Source organism: Dermacentor silvarum, chromosome 2 (genome assembly GCF_013339745.2).
Source record: "Dermacentor silvarum isolate Dsil-2018 chromosome 2, BIME_Dsil_1.4, whole genome shotgun sequence".
Lineage (NCBI taxonomy): Eukaryota > Metazoa > Arthropoda > Arachnida > Ixodida > Ixodidae > Dermacentor > Dermacentor silvarum.
The window spans coordinates 138,212,803-138,234,971 of record NC_051155.1 but is presented as its reverse complement, the minus strand read 5'-3'; the positions used below and the strand labels follow the sequence as shown (position 1 = coordinate 138,234,971).

The 22,169-nt window shown below is 46.8% G+C and overlaps 1 protein-coding gene and 1 non-coding gene across 2 annotated transcripts; both read left to right on the top strand.

The window, feature by feature from the left end:
- The first annotated feature begins 5,911 nt into the window (after positions 1 to 5,911).
- Positions 5,912 to 8,362, top strand: LOC125943543 (neprilysin-1-like). The gene has a single exon (XM_049662917.1). The coding sequence runs from the start codon at positions 5,912 to 5,914 to the stop codon at positions 8,360 to 8,362; it is 2,451 nt and encodes an 816-aa protein (XP_049518874.1).
- Positions 8,363 to 15,657: 7,295 nt separating this feature from the next.
- On the top strand, positions 15,658 to 15,741 carry Trnal-cag (transfer RNA leucine (anticodon CAG)). The gene has a single exon. It is a non-coding gene; the product is annotated as a tRNA-Leu (tRNA).
- Positions 15,742 to 22,169: the final 6,428 nt, after the last annotated feature.

Sequence of the window (22,169 nt, the reverse complement as noted above, 5' to 3'; positions counted from 1 at the left end):
CCGCTGGTGGCCCAAGGTTTCGCGAGAAAATGTTTCTGCGAATCATTCGCGGGACCCCAATCGTGCCAGTAGTCTCTGTGTCTTTGTTTACCTCTTTTCCTTTCACATGCACTACACACTAGTGTACGCCAGTGAGCAAAAGTATACGGACCAGGGGTTGCGCGATAAAGCCATTTTTTTCCTCTCCCTGTGAACGCAACTTGAAATTGAGGACTGCACTCCAAACTTGGAATTGCGAACTTATCAGTATACTCGTTCATTGCAGTGTATGCTTGTTAATTACGAAGCAATTCAGCTTTTTCGGCGACCATGTGGTCCGTTTACTTTTGCTCACGGGTGTACATATGTAGCGCACCGTTATACAGTATCGGCATGGCCGTTTCGCAAAATTTACTGTCCGATAATTATTTCGTTCTGTACTTCTAACGCAGTATCACTTCTACATTTTTAAATAAATAGAGGTGTGTTTTACATCATAATGTTTTATCTTGGTCATCGCGCATTCTCCCAGCAACGTTGCGCTCCGCATGGTGACAGCGTGTTTGAATGCTCCCGCTGAGCTTGTTTTGCATGCAGACCAGTGGATTCAGTTTAAATTTGTATACGAGACACGGCAGAATGTCTGCGCCGAGTATCTAAATGATCAGGGTGTAAACCAAGACTCCCTGAAGCGCGAAGGGTGATACAGTTTTACTGCAGCGCACCAGTCGCGTTCCGCCTATTTGCTAGAACCAGTTCAACCAGTGGATGTCTGAGATGGTGTGTGACCTTTCTGGCAATGAGGCAGTAAGCGCGCGCGCGCGCGCGCGTGTGTGTGTGTGTGTGTGTGTGTGTGTGTGTGTGTGTGTGTGTGTGTGTGTGTGTGTGTGCGTGCGAGCGTGCGTGCGTGCGTGCGTGCGTGCGTGCGTGCGTGTGTGTGTGTGTGTGTGTGTGTGTGTGTGTGTGTGTGTGTGCGTGCGTGCGTGCGTGCGTGCGTGCGTGCGTGCGTGCGAGCGAGCGAGCGTGCGTGCGTGCGTGCGTGCGTGCGTGCGTGCGTGCGTGCGTGTGTGTGTGTGTGTGTGTGTGTGTGTGTGTGTGTGTGTGTGTGTGTGTGTGTGTGTGTGTGTGTGTGTGTGTGTGTGTGTGTGTGTGTGTGTGTGTGTGTGTGTGTGTGTGTGTGTGTGTGTGTGTGTGTGTGTGTGTCCGGATTTATTTTGGTCACCGGGGCTCTTTAACGGGTTTCGATTCCGCACTCTCGAGCTTATTAGTACAACGCCAAAGCCACTACGATACCACGGCGGGTAGGTATGTAACATTTAAACGATGGTTTGAACTGAACTGAAAACTCAGCAGGCGCGTTCGAAACGCTTTGAAGGCGGTGGCAAGTCAAGTTCAAGTCGAGGAGCGTTTATGAATACGGGGGTTATACTCTCTCAGCAGTCATGTGATGGCGTCGGCAAACGCGGTGCACGTTCCGGCATGTGTAAACGGCTGCGTAAGACGCTGTGGCCTCTCCCCCTTACTAGAGAGTACTGCACGTTTCTAACGCGTTTGTGCTAGCGTCCCCTTAAGCGGGAGATGGTGCAATTATAATGAAGGGCGCTGTTATAAAATAGGAACGACGTCACATATGGCGCGTGTCATTGGTGGAAGTCAATCGTTCGATTTAGTGCGGCGAGACTGGGCGAATTACACGGAAGATTCACGGTTTACCGATGATTCCCCCCGGAGCTTCGCCCACTCATCATCATTCACCCCGTGGATATGCGGTGTTTTTTTTTTTTTTTTTTTTTTTTTTCTCGTATGTTCAAATTACAATGCGACGCTATCATGTCTATATATAGGTTGTAGTTAAGTCGTAATTTAAGATTTTTCTGACTCATTTTACTTTGAGAAATTCAATTTTTGTTCACTAAGCCCTTGCGCCATTCGGAGGGCCTGTGTGATGAGAAATTCGGGATGAATTTCTCCGCCACGGATGGCGCGGACGCCGACGCCGGATTTCCTGCGATGTTGGAGCCTTTAACGCTGTCGCGTTAAAACAAAGGAGGTTTTTAATAAAATTTGCGCAATGTTTATTTTAAACCTCTTTGGTTAAAACAGGAGAGGCTGGAATGAGTTGAGAAAAAGCGAAGAGAGGTAGAGAAATAAATGCTACATGAACAGAGAAGGAGCTCTACAGACGCGAAAGCCGCCACTCTCGTCCTTGACACGCTCGAAACCCTCAGTGAAAAGATAGCTAGAGCTTGAAATAGATTAGTGGGACAAGCGATACTGCTTTCAGTGACACGTGACACGCTTCTCCAAGCGGAGAAGAGCAAGTAGTACTGTTACAACACTGATACGGCGGGCGACCTATACCTCTCGGCAGATACGTATATCGCATGAGCCCAATTCAAGCCAAAAGCAAGAAAATATATTCGTAAAATAAAGAAATGAACTACGTGCCCGAGGTGCGGATTTGCACGTGCACATACGCGTTGTCAGAATAGCCACCACTTGAGTGATAGACCGTTACGGACAAGTTGGCGATCGGATCGAAGCAAGCATTAGGCTCGAGAAATGGAGCGCTACGGGTCTGGCGCGATGGCGGTTTCACGGAATTACCTGAACAAACATTTCCTTTCGAAGAAGAGCCCGAGAACTATAAACCAGCTGTCGTACTGTGCCAATTGGCAAAAGGCCGCCTGATCATCGAAAGCCACAACATTGCATGGCTGCCATGGCGATGGGTATAATAAAAAGGGTTGAAGCAACGTCATCGGATGTGGACAAATTATCTCGATAAATTCTAGTGCCAAAGCGTCATGATGTCCTGCACCCACGTGACCACCTTCTGTGTCATGACATGCACTGGCCGATCCAGAGAGGATCGGAGAAGGCTGGGACCCTGTATGCTTTGATGAGCCACCACCCGGAGGCTGCTACCCTGGATCCGTCCGCCATCACGACACATAATTTTCTTTTATTCGCTTGGGTTTCCGCGGGGCATAATGCTAAGATATACACCTCCTGGGAAACGAAATCGAAACTGCTTCATAGAAGAGCTTTTATAGCAAATCATTTAGGGGACTCTAAGGCTTGACACTATTTTACCGCGTAAGCTGATATGGGCTCATTCCAATAGCCGTTTCGGTTGGCGATGTTGCCCGCCGCCGCCGCTGCCGCCGGTGTCCGTCGCAGCTATCGCCAGGCTCTTACCCGCTATGGGGGATTGGCTAAGAAATGGTTGGATTGTCTTGAGGAAGAAAAAGAAGAATAAGGAGATCTATAAAAAGTCACAGGTCTGCGCGGCACACCCAGCACAGTCACAGCGTAAGCTGGAGGAGCGGCTCCGTGCATGGCATACCTGCATGATTAAATCAAGCAGGCTAGGTGACTGTCACCACCCCGTTTCAAAGGGGATGCCAATAAATGATCATAATAATAATAATAATAATAATAATAATAATAATAATAATAATAATAATAATAATAAGCATCGTATTGTGCCACTTGTCACGTGATGTGAGATGCGCACCGCGCAGCGTCGATACGAGAGCACTTTGCATTGCAGTTGCATATTATTACACCAGGTGGCACGCCATGTGCCAGTTGCATAGGTAGCGATACTAGTCTATCAAGTATGTGGTTCCTACCCACTATGGGGCATTGACCAAGAAATAGATGGATTATCTTGAGCCAGGAAAAGAAGATTAAGGAGATGTATACAAAAACTGCAAAGCTGAGAAACATGTATAAGCATACCTGATTAGATCAAGTAGGCTGGGTGACTGTTTGGCACCACCCCGTTTCAAAGGAGATGCCAATGAATCATCATCATCATGATCAGCATCATCAGCCATGAATCGCGCCTCTTTTCACGCGATGTGACATGCGTGCCGCGTATAGCGTCGGTACGTGCAAACTTTGCATTGCAGTTGCGTTGTATTTCATCAGGTGTCCCGACATGTAGCAGTTACATGTATACCAGTTGCATGTTGCATGTAGCTAGACCTGGTTAACTCAAGCAGGCTAGGTGACCATTTGGCACCGCCCCGTATCAAATGAATGTCAATAAATCATCATCAGCAGCAACAACAACAGCATCGTATCGTGCCAGGGGTCAAGGGATGGGACATGTGCGCCACGTAGTCTAGATGCCTGTGTTTACTCTTCGGTACACCTTATAGCGCCTCCTCGCAAGGTGCGAACCGCTGCTGAAGAAGCGAACCGTAGAGCTACGCGCTCGGCTACAACCAGACAACGTCGGGCTCAGCAAACCGCTGTGCAGAAAGCAGCACAAGCCGTAGCTCGTCGTCGACGCCATGGGCGGACAGCTCAGATCGTTCTCGTAAAAACGACGCAAAGAGGCTTCGCCGCGAAGACCCTCTAGTACAGAGGTCAACACACATCTCTAGAACACACTCGCGAGGGCCAAAGCAGCCACGAAAGCTTAAGCCGACCACCAGGTCGAGAGAAATCAATGGAAACTGTAAATTTAGTCACGCAAGCTCACATACAGCCGATTATGTACCACATGACTTCATCAGATTCGCCAGCGCAGTCCTGCGAACATGATTCGCGCGTTCTAGAGATGTGTGTTGACCTCTGTACGTGCTGCCGAAAATGGAGCTCAGGTGGAGCCGCTCCTCCAGCTTACGCTGTGACTGTGCTGGGTGTGCCGCGCATGCCTGTGATTTTATTCATAGCCTTTTCAGGTTCATTACCTTCATTTAATGCAAATAATGAACAAATAAAACATCGGAAATGTCATGTCATATATGTGTTATGAATGTTATTTACATATTATTTTAATATCCTCGCTTACTTCCACGTTTGTTTAGCCCGCCTAACTTTACGATCATGTAAATCATGCATGTGAGTCAACTAAGACCGCATGCAGCGCACAACCTTTAGTCAAACACCACAATCGACCGGAGCTGGTCAGATATGTATGAGATCTAAGGGCGCGGAAGGGGTGCATAATGTGTGGTACGAATCTCTGAAGTGTGCTCGCAGCAAGTCGATGGCGGTTAGAAACGGACACCAAAGTGGGATGAAAAGGCCAAGAATGCTTCGCCTTAAAAACAGTGACAGTTACATAATTGCTAGTATGAAGCTGGTTCGAACAGTGCAACCGCCACAAGGACACACGTCTCAATTACTGGCAACGTTTACAGCGCCACTGTACATTTTATGAAAGACCAAGAGTAGAGATGGCTTCTGTGTTATCGTGTAAGTCGCCGAGCCTGTCGCATGCCATGATTTCTATATATGAACGCTTGCGGTGTAACCTCGGATGTTTCTCTGAGTAACCGCAAAGCTACCACAGCCACCTTGACGCCACAAAATTATAGGATACATCACATGGATGAAGTGAGGTTTTTGACGCGTTCAAGGATGTAAGGTGTGCCTCAAGCGCAGAGCTCATGAAAGGCCCTGTATTCTTATACTGCGGTAAATGTGAATAAGTAATATTGTGTTTAAGTCAATGTAAAAATGAAACTGCGTGTAGATGTATAGCCTATGTGTCAATGACCCCCACCCACTTTGGAGGATGTGAGGGTACTGCAAGGCCCGACGTTGTAGCATAGCGGACGACCGAGTGAGCTGGAGCGAGTGCCATAACGCCCCATTGTTCTGCCCCCGCGCGACCACCTTCTGCATCATGACATCGTGACATGGTCACCTCCTGGAAAACGCAACCGTAACTGGCTGTCTAAAAGCTATACTATTCAATTATTTATGGCGCTCTGAGGCTTACCAGTATTTTTTTTTCCTAGGACTGTCAGTTAACGCGAGAAAGGAAGAGTCGTAAATATCATGCCAGTGCTTCTTTATGTGGCACTGAAGACGAAAACAAAGCAGTCCAAATAAGGTGGTACCGCGCGCGGCGTCTCGAGCCACAGAAGAAGAATCCTCGACCGCAGCCAGCCGCAAGGGCTCCTCGATGTCCCTGAGCGCCGACTTCGAGCGCGGCTCAGTAGGCGCGGTGAGCGACCGCGAGGAGCACGACCTCCCGTACTCCCTGAGGTCGGTCGAGGAGCCCAAATGCACGACTGTCCAGACACGGTCGCGATCGCAGGTCCTGGTGACTCGCTCGCCCAGCCGGCTCCCGTACTTTGCCGTATGCAGTGTGGGCCTGCTCATGATAGTCGTGGGCGTGGCCGTCACCACGTACAAGCTGCACGTTGGTGGGGCCATCATGGTCATGTTCAACCGCTCCATGGAGCTCCTGCGACACGGCGGCAACGGGACGGGCGACGGCGGCGGCGACGACAGGGGCATCCTGGCCGGAGCAGACGGCCGGTACCACCTAGCCAAGCACGAGCGGAAAACCCTCACGCAGCCCAGCTGCAAGACTGACGTGTGCGTATGGGCCGAGAACTATCTGCGTGGCCGACTCAACTCGAGCGTCAACCCTTGCACGGACTTCTACGCACACGTCTGCTCTCGGCACTGGACGGCGCGGGACCTGGACGTCCAGTCAAGGACGTACAGGGAAAGGGCGGCTGGTATGATGATGATGGACATCGAGAAGTTCTTCCGAGACTACCTGAAGGAGAACGAAGAGCGATACCATAAGTATCCGGGTGTGTTTCTGCATCAGGCAATCTCGTTGTTGCCCAAGTGCGAGTCCCAGGACAAAAACGACGTGAACTTGACGTCGCTTCGAAGTCTCCTGGAGGAGTACAACCTGGGCAGCTGGCCCTACAAGAAGGCTCCGCGCGGTGCCAGTGTTGTTACCATCTCGGCATTCGTGGACCGTGACTTGGGCGTCTTCCCATTCACCAGGGTGTTTCTGCGGAAGCCGTTCGAAGATGACCGCGGATACACGGTGCACATCGACGCGCCAAGCTTGACGCTTAAGAGGTACAACCTGGCATACCTCGACGAATCACCTGAAAATTTCACTCAGAAGGTGGCCCTCGCGTTGACACTTTTAGAAAAGAAGCAAGACTTGACTGACCAAGCGGAGGCCATAGCCCTTCTCGAGAAGAAGCTTCACAGTGTTATGGCCACACCCCACTTCGTCGAGTTCCAGGACCGCATCAAGCGCGTGGGACAGCTTGACCGCAAAGGAAAGTGGGACTGGAAAGAGTATCTCACGATACTTTTCCAGGACATTGAAACGTTCGACAACGACAAACCTGTGGCCCTCATGAACCAGGAATATATCAGCAAGTTGCCCGCCGTTCTCAACGAGACCGACACAGTCACTCTTCTAAACTATCTGGGCTATCGCATCGTGGTGCACCTATCCCCTCTGCTGGCCAAGGCTGCGAGCCCTCTGTTGCGGTTGAGTCACGATGACTACCTGGAGTTTGTCCCTGACCGGCGTCAAGCCTGCATGCACCTGCTGGAACGACTCTATAAGCACGGCATGCGCTTCTTCGGTCGCATGACATTCAGCAAGAACAACTCGACGCTCCTACTGAAGCACTACGACTACAGCATGTCAAGTTTGGAGGTACAGCTCAAAAGCAGTATGACAGACCGCCTCCTCTCGTCGTCGTCATGGCTGGACCGCTCGGCGATCGGCATCGGTGTCGACAAGATCGAGAACATGCGCTTCATGTTCCTGGCCAGCGCGGACGACATCAACGTGGTTGCCAGCTACTACAACTTCAACGCTCAGCCCCTCGACCCGAGTCACTTGCTCGAGAGCTTTCGGGAACTGCAGGCGGGAACCATGAACGTCTATTGGGAGACCAAGCCACCCAAGGACGACCTCGACGCACGGTACGACCACACTGCCCTGTCACCCGGGCACGAGTACTTTTTCGGGCGCAACGTGCTCTTCATTCCACACGCCAGTGTTGCCTTCCTGAACGACATCACCAAGAGCATCGATCCGGTTGTCTTTCCCCTCATCGTGGCCGAAGTATTTCGAGGCATGTTCGGCGCCGTGGACCGACGTGGCGCCTCCATTGACCACAACCTCGCGGTGGCCACCTGGTGGAGCACGGACGAGATGAGCAAGTACTCTCATCTGGAACTCTGCTACCAGGACCAGTACTACGTCGAGATACGTGACCTCATTGGCGACAACTTCGAGGCCAGAATGAGGCTGGAGGAGAACATCGCGGACAACGCCATCATAGGGCCGCTGCACGACATGTACATAAAGGCTCTCACGGCCCAAGACGGCGCCGAAAGGCTCAAGATCTCGGTGGACGAACGCCAGCTTGACATGGAACAGCTGTTCTTCGTTCTCTACGCCGTGGGACTGTGCGACAATCCTAGCCGGGACGCCTGGATACGGAAACTCAACTTCGGCGACATCCCCGGTAGGCTTCGAGTAAACATACCTCTCATGAACTTCGCCAAGTTCTCGGCTGCCTTCGGCTGTGCGTCAGGTACTCCCATGAACCCAGCACGTAAGTGTGCAATCTGGTGAACGCCACGTCGAGCCAGATGGTCATCGAAACCTCGACTCCAGCACCTATTGTCAGTACCACATGCCAGAAGTGGACCCGTCGTTCAAAATAAAAAAATGCCACTGATGCAGCCGTCGTTTCAGCGTGCAAGTGCAATAAATCTGTCAAACTGGCGACACGACTGGTTTGTTCCACTACTTCTTTGTTTCAGGGGCGAATAATTCCGAGCACCAAACTTTAATTTTGGTGTATTTTGTTATTTGGGTGATAGTGATTATTTTACCCCCTTTCATTTTATTTCCTTCTATTTTTTACAGAAAACTGCGCATGCCGCCGAGGAGGCACGTATAATGTAGCGTTTTCTGACTTAGTATCTATTGGCAATGTCATTCTCTGTACCCCGCTTCTCGTCTCATCACCGAAGCTAAAGAACATCGCAACTTCGCAAGTGATAACACGAGAGTGCGATTTCGCACGGGCACTTATGCGGTCGCCAAAGACTTTATAGGAATTCCGTAAAATATATACACAGTCGAACGCCTCTACAACGAATGCCTCTACAACAAAATGACATGTATATCAAAGGAGTGATTATGTCCCAATTGAATTCTTATCTTTAATACCTATTGTGAACGCCTCCACAACGAAAGAAATCTGATAAGACGCATCTGCTTCAAGTGTGAGGGAGCAGATGCGTCATATCAGATTTCTTCGGTTATTATATTATGCACACACTCCACATCGGCCATAAGGGAGATTCGGAAAGTATACGATGCCCAGCGTTTGGCAGACGAATACACCGCATGACTGCACAGGCGCCCGGTCAGGTTGGGATACAGTGTATTCAGTGGGTCACTATTTCTGCTCACATTCAAGTTGACAGCCGCTAACCACAGTGGGCTACTACCCACTTTGAACGCAAATTTCCCAAGTGACTTCTAGGTGATTTCCTCCACCGCAAGGAAATTCTCAGCCGCACCAGATTACATTTAATCTCGTCGTGTGCTTCAAACCTCCCAGCCGGCCTTACCCGCCGGGAGTTGGAGGTGTTATGGAGACTCCGTGTGGATCGAGGCGGCACTTACCCCATCGGTCACCTATGCCTGGCCACATCTTCGTGAAACATTCGGGGATACCTGCCCATATTGCTCAGCTCCAGCGTCTGCGGCTACAGTCAAACACCTATTGTGGACATGCGCTGGCGTAAACCAGATCCGACGGCGCTACCTGCAAACAGTGGGCCGTCATCCCACGAGAACACCGGACTATAGATTCATGGCTCCATGGGGCCAACCATCGAGCACTAATGACGTACACCGCCGAAAGCGGCCTACATTTATATATTTAATCGTTTAGGCCGTAGGGCAAGCTTTCGAGAAAAACAACGTGTGCTTAAAAAAAATTAGCGACTGTTTTCACGCAGTCTCTCTTGAATGCATGTTAAGAAAAGGTTTTCTTCTGTTGAACATGCTTAGTCAACTCTATTCTGAGCGTTACGGTGCGCGATCTTTACAACGAAGTGGCCTTATAAAGTCGTCTAACTGGTCGATTCCTACAGTACCTGGGATGTGCATTTTCACTTTAGGAAGGAAGGAAGGAAAATAAGAGGCGAAATGCAGAGAGGTTAACTAGGTTAAGTGTCCGGTTGGCTACTCTGCACGGGGGGGGGGGGGGGGGGGGGGGGGGGTAAGGGCAGAAAAGATTAGAAAACAAGAGAAGGATTAAAAAGAAAAAAAAAACAAAAACAAAAAATAACAAAAAAAGCCGAAGACTTTAGTATTCTGTCTTTAGCATTTAACTAATGGCCACGTCCTCTGCTACAGAGGTCTTCCAGATAGGACAGAATTCGAAGTAGGATTTCTAGTCCACAAGGACATAGCGGGCAACATTAATGAATTCTACAGCTATAATGAGAGGGTAGCAGTCGTCGTAATAAAGCTGAATAGGAGGTATAGAATTAAAGTTGTACAAGCCTACGCCCCAACCTCCAGTCACGATGATGAAGAAATAGAACAGTTTTATGAAGATGTTGAATTAGCAATGAGAAAGGTGCAAACTCAGTATACTGTAGTCATGGGCGACACCAATGCATAGGTGGGGAGAAAGCAGGCTGGTGAATAAGCAATTGGCAACTACGGCATCGATTCTACGAATACTAGAGGATAGATGTTGGTTGAATTCGCGGAAACGAATAGACTCCAAATAATGTAAACCTTCTTCAGGAAGCGCAGCAGCAGGAAGTGGACCTGGAAAAGCCCTAATGGAAAAAGAAGGAATGAAATAGATTTCATACTCTCTGCCGATCCCAGCATAGTGCAGGATGTAGATGCGTTAGGTAGGGTAAAGTGCAGTGACCATAGGTCTAGGATTTCTCTCAATCCGCCTTTTTCATTTTCCTGTGCTGCCCTCTGCCGCGCGCCGCTGGAAACGTTTTGGAAGGGTGCTGGGGCTTTCGCCGGTTGATTTGTGAACCTGCGCCCGTGTTAAGTGCGCATCGGTTGTGCGTTTCGTGGATTGCGAATAATTATTAATGGCTTCTGCGGGGCAGCATGTTGTTCCTGGAAGCCATGTAGCACTCACCAGCTATATACATGTAGGGTGAGCAGGTCTGAGTGTGCTGATTTGTTTATAGTGCGGCCGATAAAGGCACGCCGAGTTCCCTCGGCCGTCGCGGCTGCTTTGTAGTTTGTTGTCGCTAACTACTGCACTTGCACCTCGCTTTTTTTTAATTCTTTTTACACATTCTTTAGACATTTCCCATAAATAAGAAGTTTTCGAGTGCGCTGCCTTCCGCGTTGGATTTAGCAAAGCGATGCACTTGTTTACATCGGCATCTACAGCCACAGATCGTTGTTAGCGTTAAAAAATGGTGGAAAGGTGCGTATATGAAAAGGCGCTGATATGAAAGAATGTCAAAACGTAGAATAAAACACACATATCTGCTCATATGAGCCGCGTTGTTCCATCGTGAGACGAGTCAGTATGAGTGGCTGAGCCACTTAAACAGTGGCGGCTGTGATCCAGTTACAAATATCGGGCTGTTAATTTATTACTGATTCTCGCTTTTCTTTAACTTCGCGATAGTTAGTTTTCGCGTGGCATAAAGCATTATTAGAGCAAACTGTGCTCGCATAAGCGCTCATTTAAAGGCCGTGTTGTTCTCCTGCAAAAACGCGGATGCCATCGCTGACACCGTTGGTATATAACTGAGCGAAGCGGCTGTTTATGCTGCTGTTCCGAATGTACCGTCTCTTGTTTCGGGTTTTACGCATAGATAAAGAGTACGTCTCAAGAATTCAGAAATGTGTCAGCATGCCAACACGTAAAAATCGACCCATCTATGTTGCGAATACGACCGGCAGCCTACGGGAACGGTGTCGTACAGATGTTGGCGCAGGCGTTGGGCGCAGCGCTAGCTGTGTCCCCGCTTGCAGCTTATTGCGTACGCGGCGATCGAAGCGAAGGGTAGTTTATTTCAAATCGCTAAGGCTAGAATTGGACTACAAAAGCAGTTTCCTTCATTATAACTTGCTTACTTTTCAGTACCGGTCCGCCGGTAGCGGGTGCGCGAACTCGACGGCGCCAGGCCTAACCTTCGCTGAACAGGATCAACATTTGCTCGAACTTATGTGCACGGATTGAGACGGTCGAATCTTGTGCATTTCAACTTCGTAGGCATGTCTTGACTCACTTTGAGCGCGATTATTTATAGATACTAACGAAGCCGTTGCGGCTATCGCGTTATCGGTTCGACGGCCGATTACGCGGGGTTCGGTCGAAGGATGGTCGGCACGCTGATTTTATCGGTGCCGTCGGCAAGAAAGCCCGTCGCAGTACGACAACTCGCGCTCGTCGGTTATGCCTTGTAGGCCTGGTATGATAAAATGGTCTCAGCGACACAGTGCTGAATGGTCGGCCAATCGTAGGCGTGCGCGTCTTGTCGGTCTCGTATCGACCCAGTGTTACCGCGCCTTGAACGAGTACGTGAAGTCGGGCACACGCTGCCACTACCAGCAAGTGAGGGCCGACGCTGCAGGAAGTCTTCGTCAGCAACGTGTTTTTAAGTGCCGTCCAAGTGTAACGCAGGGGTTTATCGATAAATTTGCTATTACAGTCATCAATGCAAGGCGGCAACTACGTGGTTCTCTGTGCAGTATGGACGAAGCCCTCACCGCTTTCTGTTAAAAGTGGAGTTGCAGTCTTACGCTACGGGCGTTTTCGGTACCGCACCGACGTCGATCTACCAGTGAAGTTTCAACGAGGTACACAGCACGAGTTTGCACTTGCAGTAGCGCGCGTGCGAGCGCTTTTTTTTTTTTTTTTTTTTTTCCAGGGGACGTTTCCCCGAAGCGGGGCCGCACGGCCGCGCGCGCGACCCTTCCAAAACGTTTCGCGACTAATCCGCCAGGGCTGAGCGCATGCGCCGTAGCGCAGTGAAAAAAGGCGGATTTGAAGAGAGAAAGAATAAAGTTAGTCATGAAGAAACAAGCCAACCTAGACACAGTAAAGGTAAAAACAGACCAATTCAGGCTGGTGCTCGCAAACAAATATGCAGCTTTAGAACAGGAAGATAAAGACAACATAGAGGTAATGAATGAAATCGTAAATAGGTTGATCTCAGAAGCAGCAATTGAAGTGGGAGGTAACGCACCAAGGCAACCAGTAGGTAAGCTCTCCTAAGTAACAAAGGACCTAATAAAGAAACGGCAAAACATGAAAGTGTAAAACTTGAGAGATCAGATAGAATTCGCTGAACTGCCGAAATTGGTCAACAAGAAGAAAGTAAGGGATATCTGAAATTATAACGTGGAAAAGATTGAGGAAGCAGTAAAATATGGATGCAGTATAAGATCAGTGACAAGAAATTAAACTAGGCATAGGACAAGGCAAAATGTATGCACTGAAATATAAGCATGGTAATATCATCAGCAATTTCGATGACATAGTAAAAGCAGCGGAAGAATTCTATACTGAGCTGTACAGTTCCCAGAGCAGCCAAACTACTTTCATTCAAAATAGCGATGAACAGGATACAGAGGCGCCTTCTATAACTAGCGATGAAGTTAGAAGGACCTTGAAAGACATGACCAGGGGAAAAGCTGCTGGAGAGGATGGAATAACGGTCGATTTAATCAAGGATGGAGGAGGTATCATACTTGAAAAGCTTGCGTCCCTTTATACGCAATGCCTCACGACTTCAAGTGTACCAGAAAGCTGGAAGAACGCCAACATTATACTCATCCATAAGAAGGGAGACGCTAAGAATTAAAGAATTATAGACCCAAAAAAATTAAATTATGGGGTTGTACGTGCCAAAACCAGTTGTGATTATGAGGCACGCCGTAGTGGGGTACTCCGGAAATTTCGACCACCTGGGGTTCTTTAACGTGCACCTAAATCTAAGTACACGGGTGTTTTCGCATTTCGCCAATTATAGACCCATTAGCTTGCGTTCAGTATTGTATAACATATTCACCAAGATAATTTCCAATAGAATCAGGGCAACACTTGACTTCAGCCAACCAAATAAACAGGCTGGCTTCAGGAAGGGATATTCTACGATTGAACATATCCATGTCACCAATCAGGTAATAGAGAAATCTGCGGAGTACAATCAACTTCTCTATATGGCATTCATAGATTATGAAAACGCATTTGATTCGGTAGTGATGCCAGCAGTCATAGAGTCATTGCGTAATCAAGGAGTGCATGAGGCATACGTGAACATTTTGTCAAATATCTACAAGTATTGTACAGCAACCTTGGTTCTCCACAAGAAAAGTAGAAAGATACTTATCAAGAAAGGGGTCAGGCAAGGTGACACAATCTCTCCAATGCTATTCACTGCATGCTTAGAAGTATTCAAGCTGTTAGACTGGGAAGGCTTAGGAGTGAGGATCAACGGCGAATATCTCAGCAACCTTCGGTTTGCAGATGACATTGTCCTATTCAGCAACAATGGGGACGAATAACGAATTACAGCAATTGATTAACCTTAACCGAGAAAGTGTAAGAGTGGGGTTGAAGATTAATATGCAGAAGACAAAGATAATGTTCAATAGCCTGGCAACGAAACAAGAATTCAGGATCGCCAGTCAGCCTCTAGAGTCTGTAAAGGCGTACGTTTATCTAGGTCAATTACTCACAGGGGACCCTGATCATGAGAAAGAAATTTATAGAAGAATAAAATTGAGCTGGAGTGCATACGACAATCATTACCAAATCCTGACTGGGAGATTACCGCTGTCGTTGAAAAGAAAAGTGTACAATCATTCCATTCTACCGGTGCTAACATATGGGGAAGAAAGTTGGAAGTTAACAAAGAAGCTCGAGAACAAGTTAAGGACCGTACAAAGAGCGATGGAACGAAAAATTTTAGGCCTAACGTTAAGAGACAGGAAGAGAGTGGTGTGGATCAGAGAACAAACGGAGATAGCCGATATTCTTGTTGACATTAAGCGGAAAAAGTGGAGCTGGACAGGCCATGTAATGCGTATGATGGATAACCGGTGGACCATTAGGGTTACAGAATGCATACCAAGAGAAGGGAAGCGCAGTCGAGGACGGCAGAAAACTAGGTGGAGTGATGAAGTTAGGAAATTCTCAGGCGCAAGTTGGAATCAGCTAGCGCAAGACAGGGGTAATTGAAGATCGCAGGGAGAGACCGTCGTCCTGCAGTGGGCATAAATATATGCTGATGATGATGATTATCGCTAAGGTAATACGGAACAGAGAGGGCACAGACAAGTTGACAGGAAGCTTGTTTCCTGTCAACCACTCTGCCCTCTTTTCTCTATTACCCTAGTGCTAACATTTACCCATGGAGGAAGAAAACAGACTAAGAGGAAGAGTCGCGTGACAATTTTGAAGCCTACTTATAAAAAAAAAAAACATAAGGAGAAGACTCATGGGAAACAGGCCCTTGCCACGTGATGGGCAAGCGGTAATATCTAGTGAAGAGCGAACAGCGCGTGGCGAGGTAGAACGAGAGCGCCACTGCGAGCTGCCATGAACAAAACAATACCTTGAATGCATGGAGGAAGTAAAAAAAAAAATTGGAAGCTCCGGCGACTATGTCGGGCTTGATTTCCAAAAATTAACGCGTATGTGGATCCCGAAGGTGGGGTGTTGTCGGAAGAAGTTGAATTGGTGAGGTTGGTAGCCTAATGTCATGCTCCTTCCTCGTATGTTTTAATATTTCTTTATGCATGCCGTTACTGAAATTTTACTTTTCCGGCATTCTTTTTTCGTCTAAGCAGAAGAGGTTTGGAGCAAAAATCTTGGCACAGCTCCGCTTGCCGTATGTATTCGTTCAGTCAGGATGGCCGAGCGGTCCAAGGCGCTGCGTTCAGGTCGCAGTCCGGTCTTCCGGGCGTGGGTTCGAATCCCACTTCTGACAGTTCTTTTTTTTTTTTTACCCGCTTATTTTTTTTCTAGGTTGCCAACCTGCTTGCATCGATTTACTAGAAAAAGAAAATGCCGTTCACTGCGCGATCTTCTACACTAAGCATTCGTATGTTTGTCAGCAAGTACGTCCGAGTCGTTTTGTCGACTATCGACTTGAAAACCGTGACCGTCTACGTCTACTGTCTCCGAGATGTTGACGCTCTATTCGTTATATTTTTATGTTCCTTTTAAAGAATACGCTGAGGAACAGGTTACTTTTCAATGAAACCAGCTGCCTGCATTTATGACAATTTATTACTTAGGTGGACGGGAATTCTTTGTTGAGTGAAATACAGTGTTTAAGAAATTTCAGCCCCCAAGAAATTGTGCTTACGACCGCGGAACTTGTTCTGTTGTAGTTGTTGTTGTGGCCTCAAACATGCTTAGTGGAATGTAGAAGCGCGCTTTCTTTATCTTTCCTGCCTTACGTCTTTCTTCTTCTCTTTCTCACTTTTTTTTCTTGGGGCACGCTTAAGTTTTGTCGCGTAGTGCGTGAACTAAGCAACGTAAGTCTTCGTCATTGTAGCAATCTGTACTGCGAACGATTATTAGAGTTGTTTGACCCTATTATTCGGAACACTATGCCTGTGAAAATAAATGTCGCGAGAAACTTTGACCTTGCATGTCAGCGCTTCCACTTGTCTAGTCAAATATGATAACTCTTCTTTAGATAATTATTACTTGTTGATGTAAACAATGTTGTCACTTGTTGAGAAATGTACGTGTATTTTCTGTATCGCAACAGATACTGGCCTGTACATCGGCTATTGTTGCAGCTATTTTATATACATTTCTTGAATTGTTTAAATAAAGCTATTTATTGATTGGTTGAGATTGATTGTTTGGTCGAATGATTGATTGATCGATTGATTGATTGGTGGATGTATTGGTGGATTGATTGACTTATTGATTGATTGATTAAGAATTAATTAATTAACCAATTAATTATTAATTAATTAATTAATTAATTAATTAATTGACGCCCTTTCTTGTAGAACATGAAAAGCTGAACGCCGAATACTTTAGCGCACATTTAGGTCGTATATCGCGCAACTGGTACAAACAATAAAGGGACACTTAACAGAAGAATGCTTTCACCTGCATTAGTAAATTACGGTTCTACAATAGCAAAAAAGTCACTCTTACCATGAGAATAAGAGGGTTAGGGTAGGCTAGAAAAGACGTAAGAGCAAAAGACAGGTGAGAACACCGTCATGAAACTCGTCGTGACCTCATAGATTTTGAAGGTGTCTGCTAGGACCTGAAGTACCTGTAAAAATGAATAACGTTGTTTTTTAAAGGAGATGAAGATTGAAGATTGAACTCGACAAGTTTCCTCGAATATTTACTAAGCCAACGAGGTCCAAATAAAAAAAATTAAAAATGCCTTGAAATCCTTCACGTTATATTAACAAACTAGCGCTTTGGTTCCTGCGCGAAATTCGAAAAATTGAACTTTGGCCACCATTTTCTCTTCTACTAATCAACACATTGTAATTGACGACAACAGAGTTTTCAAAAGGTACTTATCAGTCTAAACTGATTTAGGTGTTTGTCTTTATGGTGTCCCGTGCCTTTAGCACTGCCCGCCATAATTATTGACTAATTCTAGACCTGCTGTGTCAAATAAAGTTTTGCTCTTCTCGTAATCGAGTCGTAGAGGCGTTACTGAGACGATCCTTTGCCGGTCATAGATTTGGCACAGGTTACGCTGGACACCCTGTGTACTACTACTACTAAAAAAACCACTTTCGCCCTGAGACGAGGCCTGAGAAGTCAAAAAAAAGCTCTGGAACGAAGTACGAGTAGGGACGCCGATTTGAAGTTTAGCTGGCTACAGCTGGCTATGACGTCGTGGATTCTGTCGGGGTCTAGTCGGGCATAGTCAATTTTATGTAGGCAACGATCGACTACTGCGTATTCCGAAGGAGCGAAAGACTCAACTTGGCAAGTTTCTAAAACTCTCCACAAAGGTCCAAATGCGCGAAAGTATACTTTGAAATCCGTGACATCATACCAACGTATACCAGTGTTGGGGCTCCGGCGCGAAATGTAAAAAATTGAGAGATTTGTCTCAACGTTTTCGCTGACATGATGTCTAAATAAATTAAATTAAGGGGCTTTACGTGCAATAACCACAATCTGATTATCAGGCACGCCGTAGTGGAGGACACTCGAAATTCATTTTTGACCATCTGGGGATATTTAGTGTGCTGCCAAACACACGGGAAACGGGCGTTTCCGCCCCCATCGAAATGCGGCCGCCGTGGCCGGGATTTGATCCTGCGACCTCGTGCTTAGGAGCGCAACACCTCAGCCAGCGAGTCAAAAAATGAAGTCTTCAGTGAACCCTTTATCATTCTAAAATGATTTAGTTTTTGTCTTTAGGGCCCCTGTAATGTAGAAACGTTTCGCGGGTGTAGGTTTCACACTCAGTTCCTATAAAAACGTCTAAAGGCTCATTCACACTATAGGCCGACACGACAATGATTTTGGTCTGCCGACTGTTGGCGACAGCACTTTACAGGATGGAAGACGCTGTGGCCAACGGTTTAGAGGAAGGAAAACGCTGTTGCCAACAGTCAACAGACCAAACTAAGTGTCCTGTCGGCCTATAGTGTGAATGAGCCTTAAAGAAGCATAACGTCATTACCGGCGCTCATCTCGGCCGCTGTATCATGAGAATTGCCAAGATTAAATGTTACATAAAGGTGGCATTATGTAACATAAGTCCTGGGCTGCGCGTTCCTTTATTCCAACATCAATTAGGCCTTTTTTTCTCTCTCTCTCTTTCTTATTTTTTTAGTTCTGTATCTTAACACGCCCGCGCACTTTGAGACACAGAGTACGTGATCGTAGATAAGCGGAATGCTCATCCAGATAAGCAAAAAAAAAAAAAAAAATGTGATGGGGGGTGCAGCTTGGCACATGGCCTCCCGACTGCAGAAAGCGGACTGTTGTCGCTGATTAGCGCCATTGTCAGCTCTTTTTGTAACTCGTGTCTGATACACATTTCCTTCTTTTTTTTGCGCTTCCTTCATGCGGCCATTTCGTCTTCGTTTATTATCAAAATAAAAAGAAAGAAAAAGTATGTTTAAGCTAGAAATGCATTGCGTGCCTGCGTAAGGCACACTGGCCCCGACGGAACCGCTTCAATCTGGAATGTCCATCGTTATATGGCACAAGAGCTTTCACACACAGCCTGTTAAATGGTCATAAAATAATTGTTTATTAACTAAAACAGTGGAAAATTTGGAGGAGAAATGAACGAAAAGTAACAGGTGAAGAACCATATATACCAAAAAAAAAAAAAATAGCCTTGAAACAAGTAGCAATTCCTCCACGGCTGAGCAAGCACCCCTGTGATAGTGTCCGTGAAAGAGAAAGAATGCCCGGAATGTAAAATTTTATACGAAGTTGTCTAACCGTGCTTTTAAAAGTTTTTTTTTTCTTTAAAATGAAAGACGGCTACAGAGTGAGAAAAAAGTGATCGATTGCCTCATCGTCTCCAAAGATTGTCCCGGCTGGACCATTCCCCGTTCTCCTCTACTACCACTCGACTCGATGTCGCTGGTGTTACCCACAAGTTTAATTAATTTGGCGAAAAAATCTTTATTATTTTGATCTCCGCCCTACAGCTCGATATACCTGCTGGTAGCTATAGTATATGGAGCGTTCAGCGAGCTACCGCAACCCTTCCCTGCTCGCTAGGCCTTCATCAGCGTGCACCCCCTAAATAACTTACTATAAGGAAACGTAAAGCCGAATTTCCCTTTGTTAAATTTCGCGCCGAAGCCTCAGAGCATGTACGTCACTGCGACCGTCACAGACTTCAAAATAATTTACTCCTATTTGGTCCACTTTGGCGCAAAAAAAAATGTTGCTATAAACTATCTAGGCTGCATCTTTATATATAGTTTCTTTATAATCCTGACACAGTCCTTGTTTATCGATATGGGTGGTATATTTTAGCATAAAAAGCAATTAAAAACACTGAATAGAAATACAATTACCACGCAACACCGACTCATTCAGGTTGTCTGTCTTTTTCGTATACCTCGTGTTCTCGTGCAGTCACCCACTCAGCCAGCCCAGCCCAGCCCAGCTCAATCAGTGTGACTTCGTCAGACGTTAGCAGCAGACATAAAGCTGCGATAACAGAAACCAAGAAAACAATACAAGTCAATGATTCGGCAAAAAGCTTTCACAGCTGACTGGCACTCGTAAAGCTAACATTCTTCCAAGCTTCAACAAGCGTTAAATCTTGGTTCAAGAAAAGCTGAGCCCCTGAATCGTCACGATCCACTTATGAAGACAACTATAGAAACATTGCAGAGGGTTTGGGAGCAATAGAACGCGCACTGACACTTCACAACGATTTGTTTGTAACACCTGCGCTGCTACACCGGTGCAGACATATACCGATAACGCCTGGAAATTTCGACATCAGTTGCCCATTGTTACATTGTTCGCATATGCACAGCGAATTCCAGTGATATCATTCACACTGCTAAAAAGCGAGGGTCAAAGGCAGCTAAAGTGACTGATATCTCTGGTTTCGCAACTATAGGGTTGGAAGAATGAAATGGCTGTAGCCCTTTTAAGGGTCGCGTTGTTTTAAATGATAAGTGATTTCCGCCGGAAAACATTGCTTGTCGCAGAAGGCTCCGCAGAATCGAGTGGACAGAGCGTTACTGACTTGGGAATCATGAGCGCAATTTATGACGCCCGAGACATGCTCAGGAGCTATAGTAATACATCCCAACCACGCTGCCCAATCTCTTGTCCTCATACTGTACTAAGCACAGCCTTTCACGTGTAATATTCGCGGCTTCGTCGTGTGTTCGATCATGCAGAAGTATCACTGCAAACCGCAATCACAAACCGTGGTCACGAAGTGTGGCGCACGCTAAGAATAATTAGCTGCCAATTAAGACAGCAGAGAGTATATGAGAAGTGATGTGCTGCGGCAAAGTATATACTCTTCACAACCGAAACGTATTTCCATTTAGGAATGGCGCGCGTGAAATTTCCAGACCGCGAAATCGAAAAGGCTCTCATTTTTTTCCTTGTTGCGGGGCGTGACACTAGATGAGCGCCATGCGTATACGACTACGTGGAATGAAAGACGTATCCGCGTCCGTGTCTTTCGGGCGTAACATCTTCCATTTGTTGCAGTACAGTAAAAAAAGTCACAAGCATATCCACGGGGTGAATGATGATGAGTGGGCGAAGCTCCGGAGGGAATCATCGGTAAACCGTGAATCTTCCGTGTAATTCGCCCAGTCGATCATCATGTAAAGACGTGAGAAACACTGTGTGTATATATACACACAGCGCCCTTCATTATAATTGCACCATCTCCCGCTTAAGGGGACGCTAGCACAAACGCGTTAGAAACGTACCGTACTCTCTAGTAAGGGGGAGAGGCCACAGCGTCTTACGCAGCCGTTTACAGATGCCGGAACGTGCACCGCGTTTGCCGACGCCATCACATGACTGCTGAGAGAGTATAACCCCCGTATTCATAAACGCTCCTCGACGTGAACTTGACTTGCCACCGCCTTCAACGCGTTTCGAACGCGCTGCCCAAGGCGGTGGCAAGTCAAGTTCAAGTCGAGGAGCGTTTATGAAAACATCTGGCGTGTTTCGTTGGTTTATTTCATCAATCAACGGCGTTTTGAACAATACGTTTAGTTTATACCGACATCTGGTACTAGCGTTAAGACGGGTTACACACTACGACGGGGACGAACGGGTGCCGCTATAAGGAGCTTCGCCCCTAAAAGAAAGAAATTGCGCGAGCAATTGCAGCTAATAAAGGTAGCGCTGAGGCTAAAATCCAGCATGGGGCCCCGTCGTGGATATAGCTCAGTAACTGTGGCAATCTGCTGCTGAACACGAGGTCGGTCGCGGATTCGATTGCCGGCGGCTGAATTTTGGTGAGGGTGAAATGAAAAAATAAAAGGAAAAACAAAGCGAAGGAAACGATCGTGTATGCTTAGACTTACGGGCGCGTTAAATAATTCCAGTAGGCCGAAATTTACTGCCTTGCGCTTTTTATATCGATTACCTTATGCTTCAAACGATTGTAAAACGCTTGCGTTAGTAATCATAGCTAGTAAATAGTTAGCAACTGTATGTGACTGCTGTAGTCACAAACGTCTTGCATGCAGGTGCCAACTTTTACTTGTCTCTTTTTCTTCTTCTTTTATAAGAATGCATGGTTACATACATTTCCTGCTTGGTTTGCTATATGCTTCGTTTTCTAAATTCCAGCTAGTCTCCGCTGTTGCAGCAAGTGCACGAAAGTTGAGCAAAAAAAAAAAAAAGAGAGAGAGATAGAATGATTTGAGTTGGCATCGTTTTAGGTCCTGAGAC